General features: G+C 39.3%; 1 protein-coding gene and 1 long non-coding RNA gene across 5 annotated transcripts; one reads left to right on the top strand and one right to left on the bottom strand.

Moving 5' to 3' along the window:
* Positions 1-1,815: 1,815 nt before the first annotated feature.
* LOC145434646 (uncharacterized) lies at positions 1,816-7,240 on the top strand. Of its 4 annotated transcripts, none has more exons than XR_013913511.1 (6): positions 1,816-1,961; positions 2,556-2,664; positions 2,750-2,922; positions 3,298-3,411; positions 4,252-4,358; positions 6,272-7,240. XR_013913511.1 is itself a non-coding variant. In XM_080311984.1 (6 exons), the coding sequence occupies exons 4-6, from the start codon at positions 3,305-3,307 to the stop codon at positions 6,331-6,333; spliced, it is 276 nt and encodes a 91-aa protein (XP_080168110.1). In that variant the 5' UTR covers positions 1,818-1,961; positions 2,556-2,664; positions 2,726-2,922; positions 3,298-3,304; the 3' UTR covers positions 6,334-7,240. The 4 variants fall into 4 exon arrangements, 3 of the variants coding, with proteins under 3 accessions (XP_080168110.1, XP_080168109.1, XP_080168108.1); XM_080311984.1 differs by having other exon boundaries at positions 1,818-1,961; positions 2,726-2,922; XM_080311983.1 differs by having other exon boundaries at positions 1,818-1,961; positions 2,750-3,411.
* Positions 7,241-9,825: 2,585 nt separating this feature from the next.
* LOC145434645 (uncharacterized) lies at positions 9,826-13,338 on the bottom strand. The gene is made up of 3 exons (XR_013913510.1): positions 12,787-13,338; positions 12,628-12,724; positions 9,826-9,984 (listed from the first exon to the last, which is right to left on the bottom strand). It is a non-coding gene; the product is annotated as an uncharacterized LOC145434645 (long non-coding RNA).
* Positions 13,339-18,655: the final 5,317 nt, after the last annotated feature.

The following is an 18,655-nucleotide window of genomic DNA, read 5'->3' as shown; positions in this document are numbered from 1 at the left end:
ACACGCCCGAATCGGTTTTTTATAAGCACATCACTGAAATAATTAAAAATGAAGTGGGCAATCTGAAATCTCACTGGTGATCCAAATTATGTCAATCTCGTTGCAGCTATCCCGCTCTGATATCAAGTATTTACCTTAGATCAGTGGTTTTCAAACTTTTTAAGACACGCCCCGCCCCTTATGATGGTCAAAGATTTCGCGCCCCCTTATCATCATACCACAAAACGCAACCAGTCTGCTAGCAAACCTAACGGGTAGTTTGATGCCATGGAAGGTTACGACTGTGGATGAGAGATTTTTAAATATGTAATTCAGACTAAATACATAGCAATAACAATGAACTGGATGAAAATCGCGCGGAGCGCGAAAATTTTTTTTTGTCGAGCTCAGCTTCGCGCCCATTTCAGATGCTTTCACGCCCCCAAGGCGGGTGCGCCCACCAGTTTGAAAACCACCTTCCTAGAATTAGCATGGTGAAATATAATAAGAAAAAGTTAATCAAGTCCCTGCATTAATTCGATTTCTAGTACACATTTTATCAAAATTTTTAAAAAGTTTCTTTAGACTCTCGCGGGCCGCACAAAACGGCGTGGCGGGCCGCATGCGGCCCGCGGGCAGTACACTGTAAATTCACAGCGTTGAATGAGACACAACATTGTGCATAGGTATATACAATATTTGGCTGACACATATTATCGGCTGAGATCTGACATCGAGAATCCGCCATGTTGTGTGCACGTCCACACATCATCAGGGAATGTCATAAGATGTGGGTTAATGCTCATATGATGTGTCTATAAGCTCACATGCATATCAGTATAGTCATTCCGGACGAATTTCCTGCGGTGTCAAACATTCATACCGGATATCAATTGAGAGGGAGTTTGAGTGGTCGCTGGCCAATCTTCACTCTGAAACTTCACGAAGTTACTATTGACGTGATATATCATCCCTGGCAGCCTAAAGCGCGGTAATATTGATACACGTCGTAAAGCCTCGCCAAATGTGATTTGATCGGTATGTCCTTAGCCACAGATTTTTCTTCAGGCTGCAGTGTTTAATTAACAATATTATTACAGTTATAAATAACCAAGGTTGTAACCGACGGTGGTACCGGGCTTCAAGCAAATAGGTTGGTGATCAGATATTATGGTCGCGTGCTATACCAATACCTGAGAGATATGATATACTTTTTCGCCTGCACCATCGAGATGCTTTGACGACGGAGTTGAGGTCATCTAGTCTGCACCCCCGTTTTTTTCTCCTCCATGCTATCCGTGATTGCTGAGCGCCTAGCAGGATAGCTGCGGATACCAATTTTCGAGTCTGTGGTATGACCCGGCCGGGGATCGAACCCACGACCTGCCGCTCGAGAAGCCGGACGCATAACCATTACACTGTCTCGCTCTGACGACCCGCTGTCTTGAGGTTTGCTCTGATCTGACTTTACATACCTACGATAGTCACGTTAATCCTTTTAGTTAATCGCTTGTTTCTCATTTCAGTTTATTACAAACAAAATATCAGATCAACATACCAAGAGATTGCGATAAAATAATAAGGTGATCATATTATTTCCCTACCGAACTTACTGAAGAAATTTATAATACAAATATGGATGAAACACCCCGACGTTGGACATTTGACTTGTATCCGGTACCGCTGTCATTGCCATCGAGCAACAGTATAGCAATGATTTAATTATTAGTAGTACCCTTTGTATTTTATCATTGATGAAATAAAAAATTAACTCTATCTCTTTACGCATGACTTACTGAGTCACGTGATTGTATGACGCAATCCTGAGACAATCGATCGTTACCACGCAGGACCAGTGTGATTGAGATATACCGTGAATCTGTCGGTCTTTGTTACGTGAATCTAAATTGCATATAGCGAAGAAATGGAGATGTTTTTAGTTCAAAACGGAATGAGGAGGGAGCACATTGATTTACTGCAAGGTAATTCGTTTATGTAAATATTCAACATCATCTGTAAATAATGTTATGTTCATGTTATCGAGTTTCACATACAGCACCAGCGCCCAGCGGTATGGGTAGATATAGATTACCTATTTTCGATCTAGCAGCTTGATGCGCCATAAGAGCAGACCATGAAAATGGGAGCTAGTGCTGTTTAATAATTTCATCTGAAGATATAATAGATCTAGTGATGAAACCTCATTTGCAGATGAAGTTATGTACATCTTTCTTTGCACTTGACCTGTTTCAATTACTTGATATGGTTTGGTAGAATGTCTGATGGAAAGTTTGGTTTGTGCCCTTTTATCGGAACTATCGATTTGCTGTCTACACATTTATTGTCACAGACAACATCCGAGTGTTATCATGTCATGCAGGATCTGTGGCATAGTGTATTCAAAATATGAAGATCTCTGTATAGCCATTGTAAAAGGAGACACAAAAATATGAAGACACTGTACTTGTTTTGCTGTATGAAGCACCGTCCTCTCTTGACTATGACCTACTGCCCGAATCCTCTCCGAATTCAATATATTTTGTATTAAAGTGCATTCATGATGAAATGCTTTTCAGTATTACTTCTCAAAAAAGCTGTCGCAAAAGTTGAGGAATCTCAGACAAAAGACAAAGGCATCTGGTACATCTTCATGGAGAGCGCATGCTTTGTGTCCAGGCTCATCAGGTGATTAGGATGATTGTTATTCTTTTTTTTTATTGTTTATAAGTTTCATGTTATTCGAAAGGTCACCCTAATATAACAATTAAAGATGCAGTTGGTGCAGTTGGAAACAGAGTACAACAGACCTGGCGCCAATTGGCTGAATGTCATCACTCTCATGAAGTACACTCATCACGACAGACGTAATCAGTTGAAGGTGCTAGAATTTGGTGCGTTGCTGAAATTTTGAAGAGCTTTCCAATGTTGCAAGATATTAGACTTGTAAGTTCTTTCATTCCTTACAGATGACTTCAATTTGCAGTCATAACTTCAAAAATCAGTAAAATAAAATTGTTTGTGTGCTTCGGCAAATTAACCAATTATATTGCCTATGTATCTTCCTATTGCATTAATATACACTATTGGGTTAGAATTAGATTAATGAGATTTCGTGATACCATATGCTAAAAATAATTCAATTATTGTGATGATTAAATTAAGAAAATCTAATTATGTTCGTATCAAGATAAGTTAGTGCATAACTATGTATTTTAAAATGAATAATATGGATGAATTTACTCACTCTAACTAACCTGTTCAAGTGATGTGCATATTCATGACTAACAGCTCTGATAAACGCGTTGTTATTCCCAATAGATCAGACATGAGTTTCAACTGCTTGTTGCTAGATGTGTTGAAGAAATGCATGAGAAGTACATGGAAATGCTTCTCACTCTTCATAAAGTTTTTGGAGAGCAGACTGATCAAGAGGTTGGTATTGTGTTTGATAATTAACAGTGGTACAGTCATAGGCGCCGACTTTTATTTTTGCATGGGGTGGCGGCAGGCGCGTAGCCAGGGGGTGTCGAAATCCCTCTTTTTGAAACGCAAAACAACGATCTTTTGAAATGACCATTCTGACTCTAATATTCAGTTGCAATTCAACAAGTGGTATTATCGGTGTTACGCGGGGCCGCAACCCATTTGCGATATTCGTCTGTGCACGCATATCGCACAATGCTACGAGACGCGATTTCCTGCTGAAATATTTTAAACGCGGCTTGCGGCCCTCATTGATGCAAATAATGCACTTTAATTTGTAGAATTTGTATTTGTTTGTCAAATCGCGATAGGAGATGCTGTTTCTCAGAGCGCGCGATGAAATCTACGTTTCTAACGATGAGGTCGAATTTGTACTTCTAATAACGAAATCAGCATAGAATGTTGTCGTTCAAACTAACGAATAAATTGAGAATTTGCGCCATCGAGAATCTCGTGTTGCATCAATTTTTGAAAACGTAATTCAACCCCGTGTACTGCACAATGCGCAGTATTAATAACAAATAAAACACTGACAAGTGACGCCGAGGGAATACGAGTGTCTAAAGCAGACAAGAATTAGTAGCCTTCAGATGATAGCAAACTAGATAGCGCGCATCTAATCAGTAATTCCACAACTTGCGTACAGCGCTAATGCCCAAACTTGCCTTTATCTGAAATGTAATGTGATGGCTGGAATGGAAACTTTTTAATTGCAGGAATGCTCCTCGCCTGTCTAATATGGTTCTTATTAGTCCTTCACCTGTCTATTATGATTCTAATTGTTCGCAGGGAACTGAAGACGATGAAATTCATATCCTGCTCGAACTGCAGAAGGCTCTCGAATAGACAAGAAAATAAAGTCGAACCATGGTTTGAGTGCGATGTGTCTTTGTCAGGTAAGATTTGCTACCAGTCTAGTATGGATCTGCTTCAGTTTAGATATACATAGAAGTTCTAGAAAATAGAATCCTCAGATATGATCGAAATTCTTGAGCCGTCCCAAAACGAAGGTAAATTATGCTATGCTAAACACTGCGCTCGACGTAATGGGGCTGCAAAATTTTGTATTAAGACCAACTGATGTGGCTGCGCGTCATCGATTCTTAACCCGTTGCGAAAATATGCGATGGCGAAGGTAACGCACTAGAAACGCGGAAGCTCGAGCGTAACGGGTCTTATGCAAAATTCATTTAATTTATGTTTATCATATTTTGGAATCGGGAAAGGAGGATTTTCACACTAACAGTATTGGAGTTACCAAAAAGAAAGACATTTGGGCGTCCTAGGACGACAATTTCAAAAACCTGAAAAAGGAGGACAAATCCTCCTAAAGGAGATCGTATGTTAACCCTAATTTAATTGCAGCACCATTACGGTGGCTTTCTGAAGACAATGTCTACGGCAAATTTTTTTCGACCTGCGAGTTGATTTGAGACCACAACATTTTTATAGCGCAGTGCCCCTCTAAGATTGAGCAGCTAACAAGTTATGATGGAACGAAGTCCGAAGGTTCATTGTTACCCCTTAAAATTCTGATGATGTAGAGAAATTCATGCATCTGAACACAATTAATGCTTCAATTTATAATCAAATAATATATCAACTTTTAATCAATTTGCCCTTTGGAGCTAAGCTTGTTAACTGTGCTCTGCACTCTAAAAACTATTGTGATCTCAACTTCAAGGGCGAAACGGGAAAATTTTTCAGGCCGCAGCCATTTTCTTCAAAACGCCACCGTAATGGAGCTGCAATTTATTGAATTTTCCACAGGGGAATCATACTCTAGCAGTCAGGCAGAAATCGAACTTTATATAGTTGTCAGCCGATGCTATGAAGGAAACATGTCGTACACGCCCTATGTCCCAAAAAAATAGAATACACTAGGCCCGATTTTGACATGAATCTCCTGACTGAACATCTTCCGTTGAACGCGGTATCCAAATTACCTTCGCGTGTACGACATATTTCCTTCATAATAACATCGGCTGACAACGATATAAAGTTCGATTTCTGCGTGACTGCTGGAGCATGATTCCGATGTGGAAAATTCAAAAAATTTGCAGCTTCTTTACGGTGGCGTTCTGAAGAAAATGGCTGCGGCCTAAAAAAATTTCTCGTTTCGCCCTTCAATTTGAGACGACATGATTTTTAGAGTGCAGTGCCCTTTCAAACTATTCGCTGATTCAACTACACTTGAATCTTTAGTATGAGAAGCAGTGTCGTAACCAAGTCACAAGGCTCCGAGTCACAACTCGATCTCGCGTTTTGTAGGATTGACTCGAGTCAAGTCCGAGTCAAAATCAACAAGTAGAGGTTCGAGTCCGATTCATGGTGTTATGTCCAAGTCATTGTGTCGACGGCTCAGCTTCCAGTTAAAGTCTTGGTAACCCAGTTGTTGATATCGAATGGTTCGCATGTTAATATATTCATTTTCCTCATTTGTAGCAGTTTCTGATCTCATTTTAAGTACCAGTACCAATAGACGAAATCTCAATAGTGTGGTCACTTTACTATTCTTTGAAATTACAACGAAATGTCGATCTTGGTCATCTGAGTCTCGAGTCATATGACTTGGTTCGAGTCATGCGTAATGACTCAAGTCGAGTCAATACACAGTTTGTGTCGAATCGAGTCATTTTTGTGTTCTGAGAAAATGACCCGAGTCATGAGAAAGTCATTACTCGAGTCATTACATCCCTGATGAGAAGTCCCCTGTAAGCATTTCTTGCTGAAGTTGGTCATGTGCTCTGGATTTGCACGTGAATATTTAGCAAAATAATTTAAAGCTAACATATTGTTTTAATTCCAGGCACATACAGTCGATTTACCGACTTCAAAGTTGACTCCTCATCTTTTGATTGCACGTCATGAGAATGGAGATGAACAATCGTGGATGGCGGCCAATGGCATCACCATCAAGCACAGATCCGAAAACCAAAGAAGACCGCTTGAGATGATAATTGATCTCGTAGCATGCTACTACTCATGAGATCTTAGTTATCCCAAGGTCTTTCAAATAATGCCATTCATTCAATGTGTCCTTGTTGGTGATAAAAATTCGGGATTTCAGTTGAACAAGTCCGTCAATTCTTGGAAAAGAGATCAAAATGCCCATCAATCGATTAAAAAAATGTAGGCTAATTAATCTCCCTTGCTCAAAGTACTTGTGCTGTGAGTACTGCTTTCTTTTGGTACCTGCACATAGTGGATTTTGTTATTTTTTGCATTTGCAAAATAATTTGTCTTTTTTGTGGCTAGACTTTTTGCTATGCATTCAATTTGTAAACTTTTCGTTTTTAGTGGCACTGTACATTAAGGCTTTTCCAAAATAACATACTGTTGAGCCAAAATTGGTTTACCATGTTTTTTTGGCAATTCAATCATTTGATCATGTAACTAGTCAATTCGTGAGAAACAATGTTTATTGGTAACATTACTGTTCATACACTTTGCTTTAGTTCCGAATCCAGTTCTTTTATACTGTTATTACTGTTACATAGCATATTCATATTGAAATGAACCCGAATATTTTCGGTCGACACTTGTCAGTGGTAATCGTCAGCAAATCTAGTGGAGATTTGAAAAGGACATTGTATATCAACAATCGTATCACAAAATATGACGTCATCAGCATGAAATTTCGAGAGAGAGCGTTCAGTGCACTATTTCCAGCTGGAACACGAAAGCCTGTTTACAGAGTTTAGGCTGGTGTATTTTATACATGTGATTTCCGCTGCCATTAGTCCCTTTACTTCCACTATTGCGATTGGGTTGTTGTATAATGTATATCGCTATGTTGGCGTTGAGCGTTTCGCGAGTGACTTGGAGTTTTTCTAGTACTTTGATTGGCATACTGTGGTTCACTTATCAAAATACACCAGCCGGAACTCTGTCAACAGAAGGAGGTCGTGTACCAGCTGCATCGGAATAGTGCACTGAACGCTCTCTCGAAATTTCATGCTGGTGACATCATATTTTGTGATACGATTTTGTTGATAAACAATGTTCATTCCAATTCTTTCCTAGTTACTGACGATTACCCCTGACGAGTGTCAGCCGAAAATATTCGGGCTCATGTCAATATGAACATACTATTCAATTATATATTGAAGTTCTTTACCTCCAAGAAGCTCTGTTATTATTGTATAAAATCCTGTCTTACAGTGTCAAAACATTGTTGTTTTCAATTTTTCTTGTCATATTTATAACGGCAATTTGCACTTTTAACGTACATTTTACAACCGATTCTTTTAAAATAAAATATTTTTCCAGAGCCTGTGGAGGTATATCAGGTACATAATTTAGAGCTCTGCAGTGATAGGTACGGAGACGCCACTTCAGACCACACAATATTATGACATACATCGCTACCACGCAATGTGGCATCTAAAAAAAAATTCGAATATTGTGTGTTTTTTTTGTGCATAAATGCACGCGTTTCGGTTTACAGTGTAGTTTGCCCACCCCTGGCTTAGACGATGTAAATAAGAGCCATACACACAGGATGGAGAAAAAAGGAATTGCATAAAACCACCAGAGATGAAACTGAATGAAGCATGCGTCGATAGACGATGTTGATATGTCATATCGATATCCGGTAATCTTGAGAACTGACTAGTATTCACTCATCGCCGCTACCCCAAAACCACATGAAGTATACTTCGTTGAAATAATATATCCATACCTTTTGGCTAGCTTACAAATGAGACCATGACAAATACGCACCAAAAAAACTTCATAGCGAGGCTACAAACTCCCTAACAGAGCAAAGATAATTCTGCTAAAGAGTAATGATTCTTATGTTAATTCAATAATATATTTATACTCTCGTAAACACGGATATTGTGGGCTGACACTCGGGAAGGGCAATCTAGTAGATGCTGGCAATTACCCCTCACGAGTGCCAGCCGAAAATATTCGGGTTTATTTCAATATGAATATGTTATACAATTGTATATTGAAGCTGTATACGTCCAGGAAGCTCTTTAAATACTTATAGATATAGTTGATAAATGGATACTGCCTACTATATACGCTAGTCTGAGATTTTACAGTTACAACTTACAAGCATCAAAATCTGTATAGATGCTAGTTACAGCATTGTCTGCGTCAACCCAACTGTTTCAATGCGCTCTGCCCTCCCTTCGAATCAAGCTAACAATGAATTACCACAGCTTTATTTGGCTAGCGATATGAACTGGATACTTGAAAGAGTTGAATGAGCGCGCGTCCGCACACACAAACTATTGCGTGTTCGAAGTTCTCGACTCCGTCGAATGTGCTGAAGGGCTCCGTTAGGAAACGTTATGCCACCAACAAAAGATTTTGGCGCGTGTAATTGCTTACTGGTGGGGTCGTTACCGGTTTTGTACAAACTATCAGCCGAGTTAGTGAACGGTCAACTAACTACTGTTTTTTAGTAGGTATAGTCATATAGTTTTAGTTGCGCACGTGGGAAATTGGGTAGTTCTAGTTCAAGTTCTAACTGCGCATTTAATTTTTTTTTTTAATTTAGGCAGAACTAGGCCTACATTACTGTCTTAAGCAGTTACGCTGGCTTGGAAACCCCACTTCCACTTGTACATGGGTACAAATTGAGGACGCTACTTCTACTTCTATTTGAGTACGAACGATAACTATACTTTGGCCGCCTGAGCCTGTAATCTATAAGAAACAGATAAATATCCCCAGCCAGCTGTGACGTCACGAAAATTGCCGATATTTTTTCCTCTCGAATCGCCGATACCTATATTTTTCTCAGTCCAGAAGCCTCAAGTATCTACAATATACATACATGAACCATCGATAGCGGCAAAATCAATAGAGCATTCGCTTCCAGCAAAGTCCCATACCAACTGCATATGCATTATGCAGAGAAGAGCAATATCGGAACAAGACATGGAAGGCTTGATAATCCTAGTTGTCTAATTAAAGTAATCAACCGAAGTACCGGATATCTAATTCGGGTTTTGCTCAAGATGCTACAGAAGATTTTATAGCGCTTCAGCTACCGACATTGGCCGTCATCATGTTTACGGAAATGAAGTCTGATTTGATATGAGCTTTGATTTTTGTTGTATTTCTTTTGCGAGATCAGTAGATCTAATTTGGAAAAACTTTAATAGCTATCATTCTAATTCTAATCTAATTTGATAAAGCTGGAACTTTCCGGGTGTTCGACTGCAATTGGAGCATCTTATCATGCCCGCACGTAACAACCGTTAGTTATTCTCCTCCTTGATTTTATTTTGGACTCCATAACCTCGAAAGTATGATGCATCAATTGCATAATAATTAGGACAGCAGTACAGCGGTACAACAGTATACTGCAGTACAAATGTTCCCTGCATTTAGCAAGGAATGTAGCATTGTAGACTGATTTATTGCCACTTTGAAATCATTTTCAAGTATTGAGCGATTGATCGTAGAGATATATTTTCAATTACAAGTCAATTATAAATATTCAATGCTGGTCCTGTGATTTTGTTCCTGGCCTTGCGACGTTGAAGTTATCCTGCAAATCTGCAACAAAGGTGACTTCTAGTCCTCGTACTTGAAAAATAACTAAAAAAAATTCGACGCAAACCAATACATTTCGAAACACTATTTATGTTGAGTATGCAAATAAAACCCATCGTTTAAGCCATTTTCAAGGGGACTTCAATATACAATAAAAAAACGCACGAAACTTGAGATGATATCATCAACACTAAAATTCGACACTATTAGGATGCAAGCGATTGCAACTGCATCTCTAAAATTCAGCAGGCCTAAATGTCTATAAAATTGTTAAGACCCCTACTTTTTTTTAAAATGAATCGTTTCCATGTTAGTTCGTATTCTTGGCTGATAACATTCTCTACAAAGTGAAAATGTATATATACACCCTGCAAAACAGAGCCTATCTTCATTCTAAAGGTGTCGATGCAATATTTTCCCGGACTAGTTAGCGACTGAAAAGCATTTCCTTGATTTTGTGATTCAATTTAGCGTTAATTCCAACCAATCATCATTATCAAACGGCGTTTTTCTTTATCTTTATATATTTAATCGCTATAGTTTAGTTATTTTGATTACTTGACCGAAAAGAACGTACTAATCGATGTACGTTGCTATAAATCCTACGTGACTATAATGCACACTACTCATACCGTCCTGCGGCTCTACGTGTCCAGTCCATGTTCCGTCTGTTACTCCATCTGTGCCCTTTCTAATTTGTCAAGTATCATTATGATTTAAATGTTTCATTTGATTTATATAACAATCATACTCAACAACAGCAACAACACACTCTTTTCGTTAACAGTCTGTTTCCAAGTCTAGATTCGATCTCCAATTATAGGACTAGGATATGATGGCTACCGAAATGGTGCATCAAAACAAGGCACATAGATACCCAGCGTCCGGAACAGTGATGGATAACATCGGCCTATACCTTATTTACAGAAGTTTTATGTTCTGAGATCAAATATCCTACTACTGTAGAAACTCATTTTGCCAAATTGCCAACAGTTTGCTTATACAAACATATTGCGGTTCAGAGACGTTTTGTTGGAGTTTGTGAAAAAAACAAGTCGGAGATAACAGCGTCCATTGTGGTGACTTCTAAATGTTTGCAAAACATTTTGGATTTGGATTTTCATACAGTCTCAGCATATTGCTGTACAGCCGTTTGAAATATAAAGTCCTAAAGTTTTTTTTCCTAATCTGGGATTGCAACCTTACCACGAAATCCATTTTCTCCTTTGATATGGATAACCACTATACCAGAAAAACTTCAAGACGAGATGCTAGATAGAAATGACTAAGCTGGATGTGATATGGTCATGGAAAAATGTTTTTCAATTTTGGTGCGTTACGCATTAATATCACACTCGCAATCACCTATCTTTGTGAAATAGGGTTTTTTACACTCGTGGATATCAAATCGAAGACGCTGATTTTCAAGACACGACCACGTATTATCAACAAATACAGCTGCAGAATTTGCTTTGAAATAATTAATACCCACCCAATTTCTACATGAAGTATGATGCTATTATTCAAGAAAATTCATTTTGATGTTGTTTATCACAAGCCTACAGTTCATATTTGCACACAGGACGGATGACGGTTGCACGATATTTGAGCAAACGTTCAACTAAAATTTTAGGGGTCTGCGGACTCCATGACAGTCCGAAGTGGTCCGCGCAGACGAAAAAGTCGAGAACCCCCACTGCTTTCAACGATATTTTAAAATCGAGACGTTGTATTAACTTCCAAAATAATACTGTGGCCATGAAAGATACTGAATTACTGGTATAATAAAGTTTAAAAAAATCCGTACCAGCTTCATATCATCGTGATCGTTATTGGAAACATTATGCGGCGTTTTCTGTAAAATCTGGGCCTTTTACATGTGGGGATTTGTCTCAAATTTTCTGGCGCAAGATTTTTTGTGACTGTCTTTGTAAATTTTGCTTGAAGCTACCAAGGAAATGTAAAAAGGTAATAAACCTTTCAGTAACAATTTATGAAGAGAAGATACACCTGGACTCACTTTTATAAAATTTTTATGACAGAAATATTAAATATGAAACTAGTTAATTCCAAATTTGCGTTCCTTTAGGCTGATTTTTCGCTAGAAGCATGTTCAAATGCTATTTTAAACCCATCTTATTCGTGCAAATCCCACTTACTAAAAAGAAACTATACTCTGAATCACAAAGAGACCGCTAGTAAACATGCTTACCCATCTTTTCAAGTCAACATCTAATCCCAATATAAAAAAACATACCAAATTTGTCAAATAAAACATAAAGTCATCGCAAGCGAACTTGAGGATATATTTTAGTCAACACTGACCAGATCGTCAAAAAATCATTGCCGAATATATCGCAGAGCTTCCACAACATTTTATCCCGATTTATTTATTTTCTAGACCACAGTACAATAAGGGTTGCGTTGAAAACAAATGTTTAAAATCGTGTTTGTAAAAATGCTTCAAAAAACAATATGACGAAAATATTTGTTAAAAATAAATATTTATTTAACATGCGCCCCGAAGTGCACACAGTGCCACATAAATTTATACAGAAGTGACCATCGGTACGTTAATGAAGTGTATGCGTTCCGTATTCGAAATAGTTCGGTTGGGAACAACTGATCTATGAGAATTCAACTCACATATCTACAATTTTGCTATGCGGGACACACTTTCCACGGACGCATTGCCACGTTATCAACCAGTCCTCCTCGCAGTCGCTATCAGCGGAACAGTCGTCTGTAAAAATAGCGGTCTTGGCGAGGGAAACATGGCAGCCATATAAATGAAGCATTCCTTACCCGCGCTAGCAACCGCGATCATAAAGAATGCAAGAATCGTTGCGAATACTGCGATCAGCTTCATATTAACCAGATTCAACGTTTAAAGGCCTGAATATATCTAAATACAAAGATGCATTCCCTTCCAATAAATACTACAACATCCCTGTACGGTATAACCTACACGTATACGATAGGATTGTTAGGAATTGACCATTAACAAATTCTTGACTTTCATTCCGTTTTCCATGATTTATACCTTAAAAAGATGATCTAGCTACTTTTGTAGCGAGACCGGGAATTATCTGAGTCAACATTTATGTGGCAATGCCACCGCATACTCTTGCATTATATCATTTGAGCGTTATGTAACTTTCATAAAGCGGTTCCGCATTGACGTTTTCGCTTCTGTTACTGCATTTTAATCCATTTCATGAAAATTCTGAACTCGGTATAAACATCTCATAATTTGGAGTTGATGTCAGAGACTTGTACCTGATGTTGACGAGATTGAAAACGAAACTTCCATTTTGGACCTTCATAGTATTTTATATAAGGGGCGGCCAACCAGTGGCCCGCAAGAAGGTTTTGAGTGGTCCAAGTGGTAATTTTCGAAATTAGTTATAATATCGAAGACTAAATTACCCAGGTAATTTATCGTAAACTTGTAAGGCTAACCAAAATTGTGATTAGCCTGGTCGCGAAATGTCGGATGTTAATGACTAAAATATCAGTTCCAACGCATTGGAGTAGCCAGGCGCCAGCCAAATTTTTCCTAGATCTTCTTATGCGGCCGTGAAGGGCCCCATGGATATACTCAGATATCGCAGATATCGCAGGTATCGCAGATATCGCAGATATCACTACTGTGGATATACTCAGATATCGCAGATATCGCAGATATCATTGTGGATATACTCAGATATCGCAGATATCATTGTGGACATACTCAGATATCGCAGATATCGCAGATATCATTGTGGATATACTCAGATATCGCAGATATCGCAGATATCACCAAAAACCGCAGACATCGAGGTCATATAAAGGTCACGCTTCGTTTAGAGCGCAGATATCACGTCTTAAGCATGTCTAGGTCGATTCAGTGCGCAGATATCAGGTCCGGACCATACCTGGGCTCTTTTGGTGCGCAGATATCAGCTCTGGAGCATGTCCGAATGCAAATAGTGCGCAGATATCAGGTCTGGACCATACCTGGGCTCTTTTGGTGCGCAGATATCAGCTCCGGAGCATGTCCGAATGCAAATAGTGCGCAGATATCAGGTCTGGACCATACCTGGGCTCTTTTGGTGCGCAGATATCAGCTCCGGAGCATGTCCGAATACAAATAGTGCGCAGATATCAGGTCTGGGCCATACCTGGGCTCTTTTGGTGTGCAGATATCAGCTCCGGAGCATGTCCGGATACGAATGGTGCGCAGATATCAGCACCTATATGAGCATTGAAGATATAATGCCCTAACCAGTGCACAGATATCAGGTTTGGCGTCTTTTTCATGCGCAGATGTTAGCTTCGGAGCATGTCCGGATACAAATAGAGCGTTGCGACGGTCAACTTAATCGAATACGCAGGTAGGCCTAGTCGACAAACATGGTAAATACTGTTTGAACAGCTAAATGAGAAACTCCGACCATCTGCGCTTTGTTCGGCTCACGCATTAGCACGAAATCCGAGTGGTGTCGAATTCTTCGGGAATAATTGGTAGACAATCCGAGAATTATCAACGAAAAACTCAAATAACTCAGCTTCTACTAGTTGGAATTGATTCAAATTTTTTTTGCATCGTCTTTGAAGAAAATTCAACAATTTCGGAGGGTTGACAGGAAAATTTGAAATTTGTTCAAACATTTTTTCTAATAAATTAAAATTTTAAATTGGCTCTGCGGTGGCTTATATGCTTGTTAGAATTTAACCAAATTTGGCGTGCAGCGTTTTTTAGGGTGACCTGACAATTTTATCAGTGAATGGCTGGAATCTGGAAAAAAAAGTTATTTTTGAACGACACTGTACTCATGATACAGAAAACCTGAAAGTACCTCAGATTTAAACCGCGGTATAAATACAGTAGCCTAGCCTAGAACATTTTAATCCAAATTCTGCATGCTCGTAGTAGCGTGGAATGGTATGCACGTATAGGCACGTAGGATTTATGACCGCTATGTAATTCTTAGTTAGGTTATGTTTTCTTGTACCACTCTTCTCCGCCCTTCGGGTGTGAATACACACTCTTTTCGCAAGGAGTGTGGGGCTATTTGAACATTTATCATGACAATTATTCTTATAAGCGTGATAGAAACATGTGCCAATACTACTCTCTACTTTACAAAATCCAAAGTGTAAAAAATATTAATATTTCCCTAAAATTTTTTCAAGTAGAATTGGATGTAGTACAAAGATATATAACCACTAGAGCAGGGGTGTGAAACATACGACCAGACGATTTTATCCGGCCCGCGAAAAAATTTCGAGTTGATGGAGAAATTCTTGTCCTGCATATTTCTAACAAATGTTCCGATTTTTAGTCTGTGAAAATTCTATGAAATAATCCCTCAATGCAACAAAGGTCAAATATGTGCATAGGCCACATTTTAACTATTATTTTGTGGTTTCGCTCTAGCAGTATTAGCAAAAATTCGGTGACATTGACACGCAATTCCGGGAAGCAAAAATGGAGAACACTGAGTTCAGAGTTTTATGGAAAAAATTAACCTGGAATTAGTTATTCACAGAAGCGAAAAGGCCAATGTGAAATCGTTGCATGCATGAATATATGGAGAATATAGTAGTTACAAAAATGTAATTCAAATATCTGCGTTCGCACTACTGTATCACTTCTGACTGAAAAGGTTCCCGACTACCAGAGGAAAACGAATCGCGATTTGAATGAACCGAATTCCAACGGCCACATCTACAGTTAAGTCTCTTGTATGCCTCCCAACGCATACGCAGAGTTAACGCCAGATTACGACTGAAACAAGGGGATCATAGAAATATGCTTATAACGTCGTAAGAGCCCAGGTTTTAGCGATTTGTAACTATATTCAACCTGTCAATATTTGTATTTTTGCAAATTCCATTGTTTGCGAATAAACGTGTCGCTTGAATAGAACCCCTAATCCCCTATGTTCTGAAGGTTTGAATGCGGCCCGCGAAACAACTTGAGTTTGTCACCCCCTGCACTAGAGTAGCCTAAGTGATGCAAGCAGGCAAAATCTGCCTGAGGACTCCAAAATAACTGTAAGTGGTCTGTTACTGGTCAGCTTTGACCAGTGACCAGGCCTGACCATTTCCATCCAGACATGATGTGGAGTTGATATGGACCAAAGAAATACGCTCAGGCATGGTCCAAACCTGACATCTGCGCAATATTTGTATCCAGACATACTCCGGGTCTGATATCTTCGTATCGCTTGGCGTCAGACATGCTGCGGACCTGATATCTATGCAGGAAACAGCACCAGGTATGGTCCAGACCTGATATCTGCGCACTATTTGTATTCGGACATGCTCCGGAGCTGATATCTGCGCACCAAAAGAGCCCAGGTATGGTCCAGACCTGATATCTGCGCACTATTTGTATTCGGACATGCTCCGGAGCTGATATCTGCGCACCAAAAGAGCCCAGGTATGGTCCGGACCTGATATCTGCGCACTGAATTGACCTAGACATGCTTAAGACGTGATATCTGCGCTCTAAACGAAGAGTGACCTTTATATGACCTCGATGTCTGCGGTTTTTGGTGATATCTGCGATATCTGAGTATATCCACAATGATATCTGCGATATCTGCGATATCTGAGTATATCCACAGTAGTGATATCTGCGATATCTGCGATACCTGCGATATCTGCGATATCTGAGTATATCCACGGGGCCGCCGTGAAGCAGAACATTTCGTGGCAGATTTATTTCACTTGGTAATTTTTCTTAACGCTTCGCGCAATTTATTGTCACTCGATTACTTGCATTTAGTATTGGTATTATGAGAGAATGTATTGTCCAACATGCGACTCCGCGTCTACACTCGGAGAAATATTGTCGGCGATGAAACCTTGGCACAAAATGAGACGCATGTTCGCCAAAATCTTCGATATTGATATCTCCAGGCTCCCGAATAATCCAGTCCTTGCCAAATGAGCCCAGCGAAATACAGAAGCGACCCGCAATATATGCAAGGACCATTATTATTGACCGAATTCATTTGGAAAATTTCACCCCTCGCGCGGCTACGGCATTAATATAAGCTGAGTTTTGATAACATAATTGTTATCGATTTTGATGCGTATTGTCTCGGTTTCACCGTTACCTTATTCACTACCAAAAGGCCATGAATATTCAAGTGGCCCGCACAAGGGTTCGCAAATCTCACGTGACCCTTGGGCCGAAAAGGTTGACCACCCCAAGTTTATATGAACAATATTGAACATGTTCTATATTAACAGTCTTGGGAGATTATTCACCTGTATTTGTTAAAAATTTTCATCTTTTTATTGAAATTTGGTGGCTTTTTCTGGAAGTTTCCTTTATACTCTGCATTGTATTATTTGTAGTGATCTAAATGTACGTTGGACACCTTTGTTGTCCACTGTCCAGTGATACGTAGGCTATATACTCGTCGAGAGACTGAATAGATATTTTTAGAAGCAATGTAAGATATGCGATTTACTTATAAACTTTAGTTTGACATATCATCGGTTGGTACAAGCCCGTCTAAGGTTCGAGTTCGTGCGAGCTCGAATCCCAGAATCTGTAAACACGAATGGGAGGTATGACGTCGCATCGATAATTCTGAATATATCATATGCGTAATATATCGATACCTACCAAGTACGCCTACGTGCTAAACGGCGATTGCCTTATAATGGAAGAGATGTCTTGACAAACACGGAAATAAAAAATCACGATAATGGTGGTCGTTCTTTTCCAGTTTACCAATATCGTGCTGTACATTATACGACTGCTACCAACACATATTTACCATCTTGACAAATGATGACAGTGAATGATCAACTCTTTATATGTTCCCATCCATCCAAAAGGTTTTATTGATTCATTCCTTATTTTAGTTATTCATTTCTAACCCAACACACTGTCAGTTCAAACATAGGGAATAATTCACGGGGGTCAAATAAGATTGTGTGACAAAACCTGAATGTACTGCTCCTCCAGCGGACTACCAAATCAATCCCAACGAAACACCCTACAGCTTCTTGGAGGTACAGAACTTCAATACACAATTGGATAGTATAGTCATATTGAAATGAAATCTTACTTTGTTACGGTTACCTTGAATATGTCATCAACCGCAGCGTAGAGAGGAAAGTAACGCAATTTAACGCAAAAAAGTCAACAGAGCCTATCGAACGAACAACCAAAGATGTTTACATCAATCTACCTTGGATAGGCCCTATTTCCACCCGCTTTGAAAAGCAATTGATTTCAGTGGTCAATAAGTGGTACGATACAGTGAAGACCAACGTGATTTTCACGACAACGCAACTGTTCCCTGCAACACGTAAAGACGTACTTCCCGCACTACAACAGAGCAATGTAGTTTACGAATTTAAGTGTCACAGTGATTGTGGCTGCGTGGGAAGAACGCCAAAGCGCTTGCAGGAACGCATAAATCAGCATGTCTCTAGATTCATTACAACACGATATGTTAAAAGCTTACCCTTAACTCATCCGCTCAGGATTCATGAGCAACAATCAAATACCACAAATTATGCAATTGGCAAAGACTTGTTGGATAATCCCGCGTGTGCAAAAAATTATCGAGACGACAGATTTCGCATACTGAAAAAGGGTCGTTCACACTGTCATTTGTGTGCCTTGGAGTCGACTTTTATCAAAATACACCAGCCAAGG

This window comes from Botryllus schlosseri, chromosome 2, assembly GCF_051294905.1.
Source record: "Botryllus schlosseri isolate E-star chromosome 2, Bs_hap1, whole genome shotgun sequence".
Lineage (NCBI taxonomy): Eukaryota > Metazoa > Chordata > Ascidiacea > Stolidobranchia > Styelidae > Botryllus > Botryllus schlosseri.
The sequence above is the reverse complement of the archived record's forward strand: the minus strand, read 5'-3'. Positions and strand labels throughout refer to the sequence as shown.